This window comes from Phacochoerus africanus, chromosome 14, assembly GCF_016906955.1.
Source record: "Phacochoerus africanus isolate WHEZ1 chromosome 14, ROS_Pafr_v1, whole genome shotgun sequence".
In the NCBI taxonomy this organism is placed as follows: Eukaryota; Metazoa; Chordata; class Mammalia; order Artiodactyla; family Suidae; genus Phacochoerus; species Phacochoerus africanus.
This window is the reverse complement of record NC_062557.1, coordinates 47,012,593-47,024,859: the sequence shown is the minus strand read 5'-3', so window position 1 is coordinate 47,024,859 and position 12,267 is coordinate 47,012,593. Positions and strand designations below refer to the sequence as shown.

Sequence of the window (12,267 nt, the reverse complement as noted above, 5' to 3'; positions counted from 1 at the left end):
TCTCCCCCAACAGGGCCCCAAGCTAAACAGAAGAACTCAAACAGGGGGAGAGTGGGGGCAGGGGACCAGCTCCGCCTCCCTGCCCTGAGGCCCACCTTCTCCCAGATGCTCTGGGCCAAGTACCGGGCAACCAGAGCTGGGTAAGACGGCAAGGTCATTGCCCTCAAGAACTACAACATTCTCGGGGAGACGGATGCCCAACCAATTATTCAAATATTTATTTACCGAAAAATTTTGAGAGCAATTCATTCAACACATAGGTATTGAGCCTCCACTGGGATGCCAAGCTCATTAGGGGCCAGGACAGGCTGCTGGCAGGCCATGCAGGTGGGCATCAGGAGGTCATATGTATAAGGGGGCTAACCTGGGGGTGTGGTTCTCGAGTGGCTCCCCTAAGGAAGCGGCGGCAGGCAAGAGACGGTGGTGCCGGACACCAGGCAGGGGGATGAGGATGCGGCCGCCTTCCGAGGGGTTCCCTGACCTGCTGCGGATCGCATCCCTGCCCTGTCCAGCCACTGCAGCCAACCGTTCCTGCATTGCCGACACCGTAGAAGCTAAGAGAGCTAGAAAGCACGTCCTCCTCTGGGAGTGGAGAGAAAGCCATCCCAGGCTGGGTGAGGTGAAGGACTCAGGTTCTCAAGTCCAACGGACGGTCTCTGATCTTAGAGTTCTGTCCCTTCGAGCAGCTGCTCATCCTTGATTTCCTGTCTCTTTAAGGGATGCCGGGAAGATGAAATGAGGACGCGTGTATACAGTGCTTCATACATAGCAAATGCCCAACTGCTTAATAAGTGTCAGTGATGATATATTCATAACGATTTGGGGTGGGACCATCAGGGGCAGCTCAGCCAAAGGCAGCATTTGCACTGGGTTTTGCAGGATGAATAGGAGTTCCCCCAATGAGAGCAGGGAGTTGGCATGCAGGCAAAGGACCTTGCAAATGCAAAGGCAACACATTACTACAAAGTCATGTGCTACATTTGGTGGTCTAGACCTCTAGACTGCTTATTCCCCGAATTTAAAAAAGTACCTTGGAGTTCCCGTCATGGTGCAGTGGTTAACTGAGTCCAACTAGGAACCATGAGGTTGCAGGTTCGATCCCCGCCCTTGCTCAGTGGGTTAAGGATCCAGCATTGCCGTGAGCTGTGGTGTAGGTTGCAGACACAGCTCGGATCCTGTGTTGCTGTGGCTCTGGAGTAGGCTGGAGGCTACAGCTCCGATTCAACCCCTAGCCTGGGAAGCTCCATATGCCGCAGAAGCAGCCCTAATAAAAGGCAAAAAGACAAAAAAAATAAAAAAATAAAAAATTTTTAAAATGCCTTGGTATAAACTACTATGTATCAAATAAATAAGCTACAAGGATAGAGTGTACAACACAGGGAATCTAGGCAATATTTCATAACTTTAATTGGAATGTAATCTATAAAAATGTTGCATCCCTATGTTTTATACCTGAAACTAATATAAGATTGTAAATCAACTATACTCCACAATTTAAAAAAAAAAATCTTGCCCTGGACTAACACTTTTTCAAGGGACCCTCACAGAGCTGGGGAAAGCAAAGAAGGGGAATGGGGCAGAGAGAGGAAGAGAGGCCCCCAGGCCAAGGAGTGGGCAGGTGCACACGCCCGCCTTTCCTCCGCGGGCTGAGTGAACTCAGGGGATTCAGGTCTTGAAAAGGGACCCACCCCACCCCGACTGCTGGTTTTCTCCATTTGAACATTTCAGGGACTCAGGTGGTCAGGGGCTGGCCAGGACACTCTCCTGGGCCAGAACCCCCAAGCTCAGGGGCACCCCCCAGCATGGGAAAAAGGCAGGCTGAGGGACAGAGGTGGGAAGGCACGGGGCCACACAGCCTGGGGCGCTGCGGGACACCCCCTTCCCCCAACCCCGACACCCTGCAAGGCAGCCTCCCCAGCTCTCAGAGGAGGAAAGAGGCAGAGCGTGGTGAGGTGGCCTCCCAAAGACAAGTGGAAGTCGGCGGGCCCCTGAGTCTGGGGAGCCCACATCCAGCGGCTGCCAAGAGCCATGCCAGGCTCCCCCGGGGGGCACCTCTGAGCCTTCTTTTCTGCCTCCATCTCGCCCACAAGCCCCGACAGTCCACGTCCTCCTACTGGTCCTCCTTTCCAGGCTCAGGCCCCGACTCCCACCTACAGTCACAGCTGCCACCAAACCTCGTGCCCACTGCAGTGCCCTCCACACAGCCAGGGAAGCCAACTCAAGGCTGCCGGATGTGGACGGGGCTGCAAACCTCAGAGAAGAAGCCAGTGCCCGCCTGTGCACCAGCTACCCCCTCCTGGACTACGGGGTGTCGTCTTCTGGGCCTGGCTGGCCTCGCACAGTGTGAATCACCAACAGCTGCCCCAGATTCCCTGGTGCTCTGGGCTTCATGCCACCTCCAGGCCTTTGCTCAGGCTCTGCCTGCCACCCATGCCTGCCCCTCTCCTTTTCTGCTGGCTTACTCCTATTTGTTATGGCTGCACCCAGAGTTATACAGATGTTCCAGGGCCAGGGACTGAACCCATGCCATAGCAGCGACAATGTTGGATCTTTAACCCACTGAGCCACCAGGGAACTCCTCACTCGTATTTTTTCGCACATCTTTTAGACAGGATCTCAACAGATGGCTTTTCCTTGATCCCCTCCAAGATGGGCTGAGTCCATTCTGGGCGTTCCCTAAGGCCCAGGCAGAGCTTCACCACTAGACCTAAACATTACTGCGAGGCAAGGTGGGATCTTCTGTCTCCCTCTTTAGAACGTGAGCCCCAAGGACCAAGCGCTGCCCCATCTCTCCATCCAGCCTCACCTCTCCATCTTCCTTCCATGCCACTTGCCCCTCACTCTCTGCGTTCAAGCCACACCCGCCTCCTGCCGAGTCTTCCACGGGCCACGTTCCTTCGACCTCAGGACCTCTGCACATGCTGTTCCTTCTGCCTAGATGCTCTTCCCCATATGTCCATCCAATAGTCACCCCTCCTCTAGGAATCGACACAAGCATTGCACTCTCAGGAAAGCCTCCCCCAACCGCCAGATTAAGTTGGCCGCCCCGTCATCTGAATGCCTGTTTCCACTGGCAAAGCAGCAGCACACGGGTGATGCCCGTTCCTCCCCCCATCAGTGCCATGAGACAAAGGACCACATCGGTCTTGTTCACTGCGGGGCAACCGTCCTGGCACACAGTAGGGGTTTAGAAAATGTCTGATGGTGCCTGAAGGACGAGAGGACACACCTGAACCGGAGCCAGCGAGAGTAACGCCCCCCGGCCTGGGAAGAATCCCGGGGGCACAGAGCCCGGCGGCGGGGATGTGTAGCTCTCTCCTGTTCGGGAGCCCGGCAGTACAAGGCAGCACACCCCGGGGAGAAGATAAAAGCATTTGCTCTTCTAAGAGGGGCTACAACAGCTTCTGGCTGCTGCTGCGCATGAGACGAGGTTGGGGAGAATGGAAGGGAAGGCCGTCAAGGGCCCTCCTGCAAGAGCACAGCACCCCCCACCCCCGCGCCCCACCACCGGCTCCTCACATCCAGCCACAGAGGCCACATCAACTCACCTGGTGCCGGGGGTGGGGTGGGGGATGGTTTCACCCCTAGTCTCGCCCTGGCGGGGGCTGCGTGGGAGAGAAAAGAGCGCAACCATCCTGGGGAGGGGGACAGATGAATTGTGATGCAAAGATCTCTGCAAATCAGGCAGGACTCTGCTCTTTGGGCGCATGTGGGATTCCTTTTTCTATCCTCCTCTGCTGTTTCAGCTCTGTCCCCTGCAGGCTCGCAACACCTAATTGCAAAGTTCTTGCACGTGGTCCTGTTTGGGATATGCTGGCTCCCGTCCTTGGTGTGATTTGGCGGATGACGAGGCGCTCTTGGGCCTGTCTGATCTTGGGGACCCCCACTCCCCCAGAGGGATCGCCGGAGACTGGAAGGCTGGAGAGGCGTCAGGGAGCCCCTGGTCTGCAGCCACAGCGGGTGGAGGAGGCCAGACCCAACTAGGAGTGAGGGGTCATGAGGCTGAGAGGTACCAGGAAAACTGGGGATGAACCAGAATCAGAGAGATGCTGACATGAGCTTGGCAGAGACCTGGGCGCCTCTGGGCTGGCTGTGTGCTCTGTGTGCTCCAGCCCAGAGGGCAGCTCTTCACGGATGGGACAAGGTTTTGCTGTGTCCTGCCTGCCGGTGCCAGGCCCACGACAATGAAGTGGGCTCTGGCGACCAGAGGCTCCCCACCCCTGGGGACTTGGGGACCAAAAACCTTGGGATGGGGGGGTATCAGCACTCCGAACAGAGGAGGCACAGGAAGCGGTCTGGCTCTCTGCAGCCCATCGTGATAGAGCGAGCACAGGCCTGGGAGTCAGATGCACCCAGGGGAGTCCCAGCCCTGCCACTCGCAGGTAAGTGATGTGGGCGAGGACCTCAGCCTCAGTGTCCTCAGCTGAGAAACGGGCATAAGTTCTGCAGGGTGCTGAAACGAGTGAGTGGCTCCTAAGTGCCCAGCTGAGGGCCAGGAGTGTGATGTGCATTAGGCAGGCACTTGTCCCCAGGCTGCTCCTTCGGGGGCCCTGGCATTGAAGCTTGTCAAAGGCGGGCGGGGCGCGGGGAGGGGGCGGGAGGGAAGGCCCGGCCGGCCAGGGAGGTACTCACTTGGCTCGCAGGGCGAGCTGCCGATCATTGGGGCAGACCCACTGGTCACTCCCGCTGCCGAAGATGGTGTCGGCCATGGCTTGGGGGCGCCCAGCCAGGGTGCGCAGTCACATCTGAGGCGACAAGAGGGAAAAAGAGAGGAGCGCTTCATTGGCGGGGGTGCAGATGGCAGGCAGACAACAACAGGTGCACCTTGGGCACCAAACAACAGGACTTCCAACCTGTTCCAGTCCGCTGCTGTCCCCGCCCTGTCCCCACCCTGTCCCCCACCCCCCCCTCCCAGATGATGTCCAGCTAGAATTTCACCGCCAGCATCCCTCCTCCAGCTAAACGCTGCTCCCTCCAAGCTCCTCTTTCAAAAGACCTGATCCTGGGAGGGGGCGCGTGGGGGATCATGCCGCGAAGTGACAAAGTTGGACTTGACTGGCAGGACGTCAAAGGGACAGAATCAGAAAGGAGAGATGAGGCACACCTCGGTGGCCTTCAACTTGGCAGGCAAGCCCTGAGCATGGCTGATGCCCGTGCCTTCCTGCTAAACCCCTGCTTTATTCCACCGGGACCACCACGTAAACAGCCCCCTTGGGAATCCCACAGGGAGGCGACCCTGCTCCAGGACTTCCTGGTGGTTTAATTTGCACGGTCCAGCTTAGCTGGCTTTCTCCTTGCCACCAAGGATATGGGGGGCGGCGGGTAGAGGAGGGAGGGGGACAGAGCTGAGTCTGCGGGAATCCCAGTCCCAGAGCAATGGGGGGGGGCGCTGACTCATCCACACTCCCCTGCTCTAATCCCCTCCAGACCAGTGGCTCCCAAACACAGGACTCCTTGCACGCTTAAAAGTCACAGAGGGAGTTCCCGTGTGGCGCGGCAGTAACGAACCCACCTAGTATCCACGAGGATGCGGGTTCGATCCCTGGCCTCACTCGGTGGGTTAAGGATCCGGCGTTGCTGTGAGCTGTGCTGTAGGTAGCCGTGGTGGCTCAGATCTTGCGTTGCTGTGGCCGTGGTGTAGGCCAGCAGCTGCAGTTCTGATTTACTCCCTTAGCCTGGGAACTTTCTTATACGGCGGGCGCAGCCCAAAATGCAAAAAAAAAAAAGAAGAAGAAGAAGAAAAAAGGCACTGAGGTGGGAAACTAGTCTGGCAGTTCCTCAACACAAAGTTACCAGAAAACCCACAAAGGACTTCGAGGTATAAACCCAAGAAAACAGAAGACATGTGTCCACACACGAACTTGTACATAAATATTCACAGCGGCCTGAGTCACGACAGCCCCAAAGTGGAAACCATCCACGTCCATCAATGAATGGATAAAACGCGGCACATCCGTATGATGGAATTTTACAAGTACTGACACGTGCTACAACACGGATGAGGCTTGAAAACAAGCTAAGTGCAAGAAGCCAGTCACAAAAGACCACAGACCGCATGGTTCTATTTCTACGAAGAAAGGTCTGGAATAAGCAAATCTGCAGCGACGGAAAGTAGATTAGTGGTTGCTGGCAGCTGGGGATGGAGGCAGGGAGGAATGGGGGTGATTAATCGGTTCAGGGTTTCCTTTCTGGGTGATGAAAATGGCCTGGAATGAGGCAGTGGAGACGGCTGCCCCGTTTGCGAATATGCCCTCAATCGGCCGTATCATAGCCGTTAATGTCTGCATTTCATGGTATTTGAACGACACCTCATCAAACCGTCATAAACAATTCTTGAGACCTCCAAACGGTATGGGCTATTTTCTCCTGCTATTTACCATGTATTTAACACTGAGGAAAAAAGTTAATTCATCACGAAACAATAAACCCATGAGATGCTCACATATTTTGTTTAAAAACTGTGTTTTCAAAACAAGACAATTACTGAGAATAATGGCATTGTTTTGCATTTCTCTCTCTCTCTCTCTCTTTTTGAAGGGCCGAACCTTTGGTATAAAGAGGTTCCCAGGGCTAAGGGCTGAATTTGAGCTGCAGCCACTGGCCTACGCCACAGCAACGCTGGATCCGAGCTGCATCTGTGACCTACACCACAGCTCACGGCAATGCCGGATCCTTAACCCACTGAGCGAGGCCGGGGATTGAACCTGCATCCTCATGGATCCTAGGTGGGTGTGCTACCGCCGAGCCATGATGGGAGCCCCTGTTTTGCATTTTTACGAACCTGTGTAATGTGTGGCTTCACCAAAGACAGGTGGATGTGCGTTTCTGACACTTCATTCCTGAAGTGTGACATGTAGTTTTGTTAAAGCACATGAAGGGCACCCAGCCGCTCCCAGGTGTGCATTACAGTTGGAAAAGGGTGGAGGTGGAGGGTTTTAAGAGCCTTCCCATAACGCTGGAAATTCTCCTCTCATCCTACATTCATACTCCACAGATGATAATTGATCAGACGGTGGCAGATTAGTCCCAATGTGGCATCTGAAACCATGTCAGTGAAATTTGTGTCTGTACATTTGTGTGAGAGCGTGGACCAAGTGTCTTATCATCATTATTACGAAAACAGTTTTGACCTTAGGGACTCCCTGAAAAGCAATGGGAACCCCCAGAGATCCCTGGACCCCGGTTTGAGACCGGCTGTTCCAGACCAATGTCACCCATTTCGGTGATGACCAGCAGGGGGCAGCATGCAGATGGCTGCTAACTGACCCCCACAGGGACCAAGCTGCTAACTGACCTTGCCTGCAGGGGTCTCTCCACACCACTCAGCTCATCCAGGCACCCACTCCCCACTGTGAGCCACCCCAGGAGAGAGACCTGGGTATCCTCAGGCCCCAAAGAGCTGCAGGTGGACACCCCACGGCCAGGCCTGGTGCGGGAGGGCTGCAGGTGCCACCGTCACCAAAGCCTTGACCTTCTCCCAGATGAGGCTCACATTCAGTCCAAAACACAAGTGGGGTCAAAAATGATCCAGTCATCAGACAACTTTAAACCAGTCAGTACCCCACTTCTAGCTATAGTTAGGTTGTTAAAGTTCTGTTATCTTGCGAATAGTGCCATCTCACTGCTGCATGGGTGTGAAAAGCGTTACTCTGTTTCAAGTAAACATTTATAACATACTGCAACTCACTAGCCCTGTTCCCTTATCATTTTAAAACTATTCTGAGCGCTTCAAGAAATGGAAGTGGTGGGGTGTCCCTGTCCGGGAGAGGCTGTGGGGTAAACGGGGGTGCCCAGGCCGTAAGCTTCACAGGCACTGTCATTCCTGACATGGCCTGCAGGGGGGACCACATCTCGGGGCCACTGCTCCAGAACTACGAGGCCCTGAGCCTTCCTGCCCTTGCTGGGGCTGGGAGCAGTGAGCATGGAGGTGGCCCCTCAGCTCTGCCAGGCACCCCCACAAGAGGAGGGATGCACCTGTGGTGACCCCAGAGGGAGGAGCAAACCAGCAAACCTTGGGGGTGGGAATTATTCCATCTTGTACAGAAACTTCCAAACCAAAAGGGAGTGGAGGCGGAGGGGGAGGCGGCGGGAAGAAAGAAGGGACCCTGTGCTCTCAGCTCCAACCTTCACCTCTTTAAGGTGGGAGGGGGTGGGGGAAACGCCCAGGAGACAGCAGCAAATACAGTGGAGAGGCAGCAACCCTTCACAGCCCCAAACACATCACCCCCAAAGGAATCTCTACGGAACGAACCTCTTTTGCCCCTTTTGGGTCATTTCCTAGGGGGCCAGTGTTTTGAGATCCCTGGCAAGAGAGCCCCCAAACTAACATTCCTCTGCCCTCTGGCCCATGTGAGGTTTCCATTCCTTTTCTCTGCTCTTCTTGGATTTTTTTTAACTTGAGCCAAAACAACTCTACAGGCTACTGTCCTAGAGTGAAAAGAGTGAGGCTGAGACCGAGAAGAGGAGATTCTGCTCTGGTTCAGAGGGTTATGAACACAACTAGTCTCCATGAGGATGCGGGTTCGATCCCTGGCCTCACGTAGTGGGTTAAGATCCAGCGTTGCCGTGAGCTGCGTGTAGGTGGAAGATCCGGCTCGGATCTGGCGTTGGTGGGGCTGTGGTGGAGGCCGGCAGCTGCAGCTCTGATTCAAGCCCTAGCCTGGGAACTTCCATATGTCATAAAGAGAAAAGGAAAAAAAGATGGGGTTCGCTTCTGCCCTAAAGTGTGTGTGTGTGTGTGTGTGTGTGTGTGTGTGTACACACGTGTGTTCTGCTGGGAAAGGGAGACTGGCCCTGGGGGAGGCAGCTGTTGGACCTGGGAACCCGCCTCAGACCTCTTCCTCCTCTGGTCAGGTTGCGCCCTCTCTCCCCCCACCAGCCTGGGCTCCCTGGGGGCCTGCGCCCTCTCTCCATCCCCACCCAGGACCAGCTACAAGGTCCATGGCAACCGTGCACAGGCCCCACCTCCTCAGAGAGATGGCCTTTCCCAGGCAAGCAGGCATTCAGACAACTTGCCAGACGTGCTCAGAGCAGGACTGGGCTCTGTCACTTGTTCCCTCCCAGGCAGTCTGTTCCTCAGGATCCCCCGTGCGAGAGTCAGCACCCAGGGGCTCCATCTAACGGCTGAGCCACCTCCCCGCAGAGGGGCTGGTGTGCCCACGAGGGCCCCTGGGTGCCGCCCGCACCCCGATGGGCAAGACTAGCTGAGCGGAGGCTGCTCTCTCACCAGCGCTTCTGAAGCCTGCAGCGCAGGGCTCAGGGGACCCTGGGGGCGGGGGGGGGACAGGAACAGGAGTTGCCTGGTGGTGACGTCCTGAGAAAATTGCAAGGGGGTGGAGGTTGGGCAGATCTATGAAAGCAAACACATTCTCCTCTCCGCAAACTCAAACCTCGGCACCCTGGACATGAGTTGCTGCAGGCAAGTCACCCTTGAACTCCACTGGGCAACAGTCAAGATGCAACCTCCTGTGGGTTCTCTGGGCACCGGAGAAAACGCCCTTGTCACTCACCCTCAGATGAAGATCTTACCATCATCATGTAAGCTCTTCCCATTTTTTTTCCCTTTTTTTCTTCCTTTTTTTTTTTTTTAACTTTTTGCTTTTTAGGACCACACCTGTGGTTTATAGAAGTTGCCAGGCTAGGGGTCAAATGGAGCTGCAGCTCCTAGCCTACTCTACAGCCACAGCCACAGCCACACCAGATCCTTAACTCATTGAGCAAGGCCAGGGGTTGAACCTGAGCTTCATGGATACTAGTCAGGTTTGTTAGCATTACGGCTGAGCCACAATGGAAACTCCCTCTTCCCATTTCTTCTGAGATCTTTGTGTATTGATCTGAAATAAAATTGGGTTCTTACTCCATATGCTGTTTGCTCTGTTTTCTTTTTTCTTTCTTTTTCTTTTTTTTTTCTCTTTTTTTTTGGGGGGGGGTCTTTTTAGGGCAGCACTCGAGGCATATGGAGGTTCCCGGGCTAGGGGTCTGATCGGAGCCATAGCCACCAGCCTACGCCAGAGCCACAGCAACACCAGATCTGAGCCGCGTCTGTGACCTACACCTCAGCTCACAGCAATGCCGGATCCTTAACCTACCGATCGAGGCCAGGGATCGAACCCGCAACCTCATGGTTCCTAGCTGGATTTGTTTCCACTGTGCCACAACAGGAACTCCTACTCCGTTCTCTTATCACATTATCAAAAGTCCTTAAAAACATAATTCTTAATTGTAACTAGTATTCTGGATATACTTTATCATTTTCCTATTGGGAGAAGCAACAGGTTGTTGCCAATGTTGTTCTATTATATTCAGCCCTAAAACGGCTCTGCTGGGAGACACGTCTTTGTGCCCACTTCTCATTATTTCCTCAGGATAAATTCCCCAGAAGGAAGGGAAGTGGTTTTTTTGTTTATTTGTTTTTGTCTTTCTAGGGCCGCACCCATGGCATATGGAGGCTCCCAGGCCAGGGGTCAAATCGGAGCTGTAGCTGCCGGCCTACACCACAGCCCCACCAATGCCAGATCCGAGCTGCATCTGTGACCTACACCACAGCTCACAGCAACGCCAGATCCTTAACCCACTGAGCGAGGCCAGGGATCAAACCCGCAACCTCATGGTTCCTAGTCGGATTTGTTAACCACTGAGCCACAATGGGAGCTCCGATTTTTTTGTTTTTTATGATGTATCTCTAAAGCGCATCTAGAATGGTTCACTACAAAACACTCTGCTGCAGGCAGCTGCATCCCGTCAGCCTCATGTGGATTTTGTGTTTTCAAACTCAGCACTGAGATGGAAGAATCTACCTGAAAATCTCCAATAAGTTGCTTTTAATAATGTGCACGGTCCAAATCACTGAAAGAAGACTGCTTCTCTGCAAACGTTCACATCTATTTCAAAGAAACTTCTCCAGAGTTCCCATCATGGCTCAGCGGTAACAAACCCGACGAGTATCCATGAGGACATGGGTTCAATCCCTGGCTTCGCTCAGTGGGTTAAGGATCCGGCATTGCTGTGAGCTGTGGCGTAGGTCACAGACGCTGCTCGGATCCCACGTTGCTGTGGTTGTGGTGTAGCCAGGTAGCTGTAGCTCCAATGCGACCCTTAGCCTGGGAACCTCCATATGCCACAGGTGCAACCCTAAAAAAAGCAAATAAATAAATAAATAAAAAGAAAAGAAGCCTTCTCCCTCCTAATGCACTTCAGGGGCTTAGAATCCGGCAACCTGGCAGTCAGGTGACACTGTGCCAGCTGCAAGTTCTCCCTGCAGAGGGCCGGGGCCTCTGCCTCCACACAGGCCTGTGCTGAGGGCGAAGGGAAAACCCATGCCTGAGAACTCCAGAGAGCGTGGGCATCACCCCAACCCAGGAAAACACGGCCGTGTGACCCACCCTCCCAAGTCTTACAACTACTTAAACCCTTTCCAGCCCGCAGCGGTCTCTGAGATGCACCAGATTCTGAAAAAGATGCCAGAGGGCAGAACGAGCTGCCCTTTGAGAAGGACCACACACACTCACTGGGGCTCTGCCCCGCCTGCCAGGCCGTGGGGACAAAGGCCACCGCCCAGCATTCACCACCCGCACCTTCTTCTGGTGGCGTTTCCTCTCCCAGCTTCAGACTCCTGCCCTCTCACCTCCGTGGGGTTTTGTTTTTTTTTTTTCAGGGAAACCGTCACTGACACGACGGAGCCAAGTCAGATGGCCCAGGCTGGGATGTGGATGGAGAGGCTCTCATGGACCCACCATAGGGTCCAACTCATGGGAAGAGCAGAGATGATGCAGGGATAACGAGGGAAAGAGGCGGGAGGGGTGGAAGGGCTGAAAGGAGCCGCCGAATCTGGCAGGGGACACCACGTGCAAAGGCAAACACAAGTCACCAGCAAGTGCAGGACGCTGGCTCCAAACGGCCACCGAGAAAACAAAAGTGCATCTTTCCATATGAGGCCCGGCCAAGAGCAGCAGCTGGCCCACAGACGCAGGAATAATAAAGACATGTTGGAAACCACCCAGTTAGGGAGTGGTTGTTATGCGGCCTTACAATGGCAAGAGATAACTGATACAAACAGCAGCTGGAAAACAAAAGCCCAAGCCTGACCTCAATATCCTGCTGAGCCCAACCTCCCAAAGCCATTCAGAGTCTGGTCGGTCGGTCTTTCTTTTTTCCTTCCTTCCTTCCTTTCTTTCATCTTTTTAGGGCCACGCCTGCAACATATGGAGGTTCCCAGGCTAAGGAATTGAATCAGAGCTGTAGCCCTCCGGGCCCCCAGCCCCCACCCCC

The 12,267-nt window shown here is 54.5% G+C and overlaps 1 protein-coding gene across 9 annotated transcripts in view; it reads right to left on the bottom strand.

Annotated features, from left to right (window-relative positions):
* RPH3AL (rabphilin 3A like (without C2 domains)) overlaps positions 1–12,267 on the bottom strand; it is a 156,222-nt gene that overhangs the window by 95,798 nt on the left and 48,157 nt on the right. For all 9 annotated transcript variants that reach the window (XM_047759279.1, XM_047759285.1, XM_047759282.1 and 6 more), the window contains one exon: positions 4,633–4,745. In XM_047759279.1, coding sequence (XP_047615235.1) covers positions 4,633–4,709 — 77 coding nt within the window. In that variant the 5' untranslated portion in view covers positions 4,710–4,745. The remainder of the gene's footprint in view (positions 1–4,632; positions 4,746–12,267) is intronic.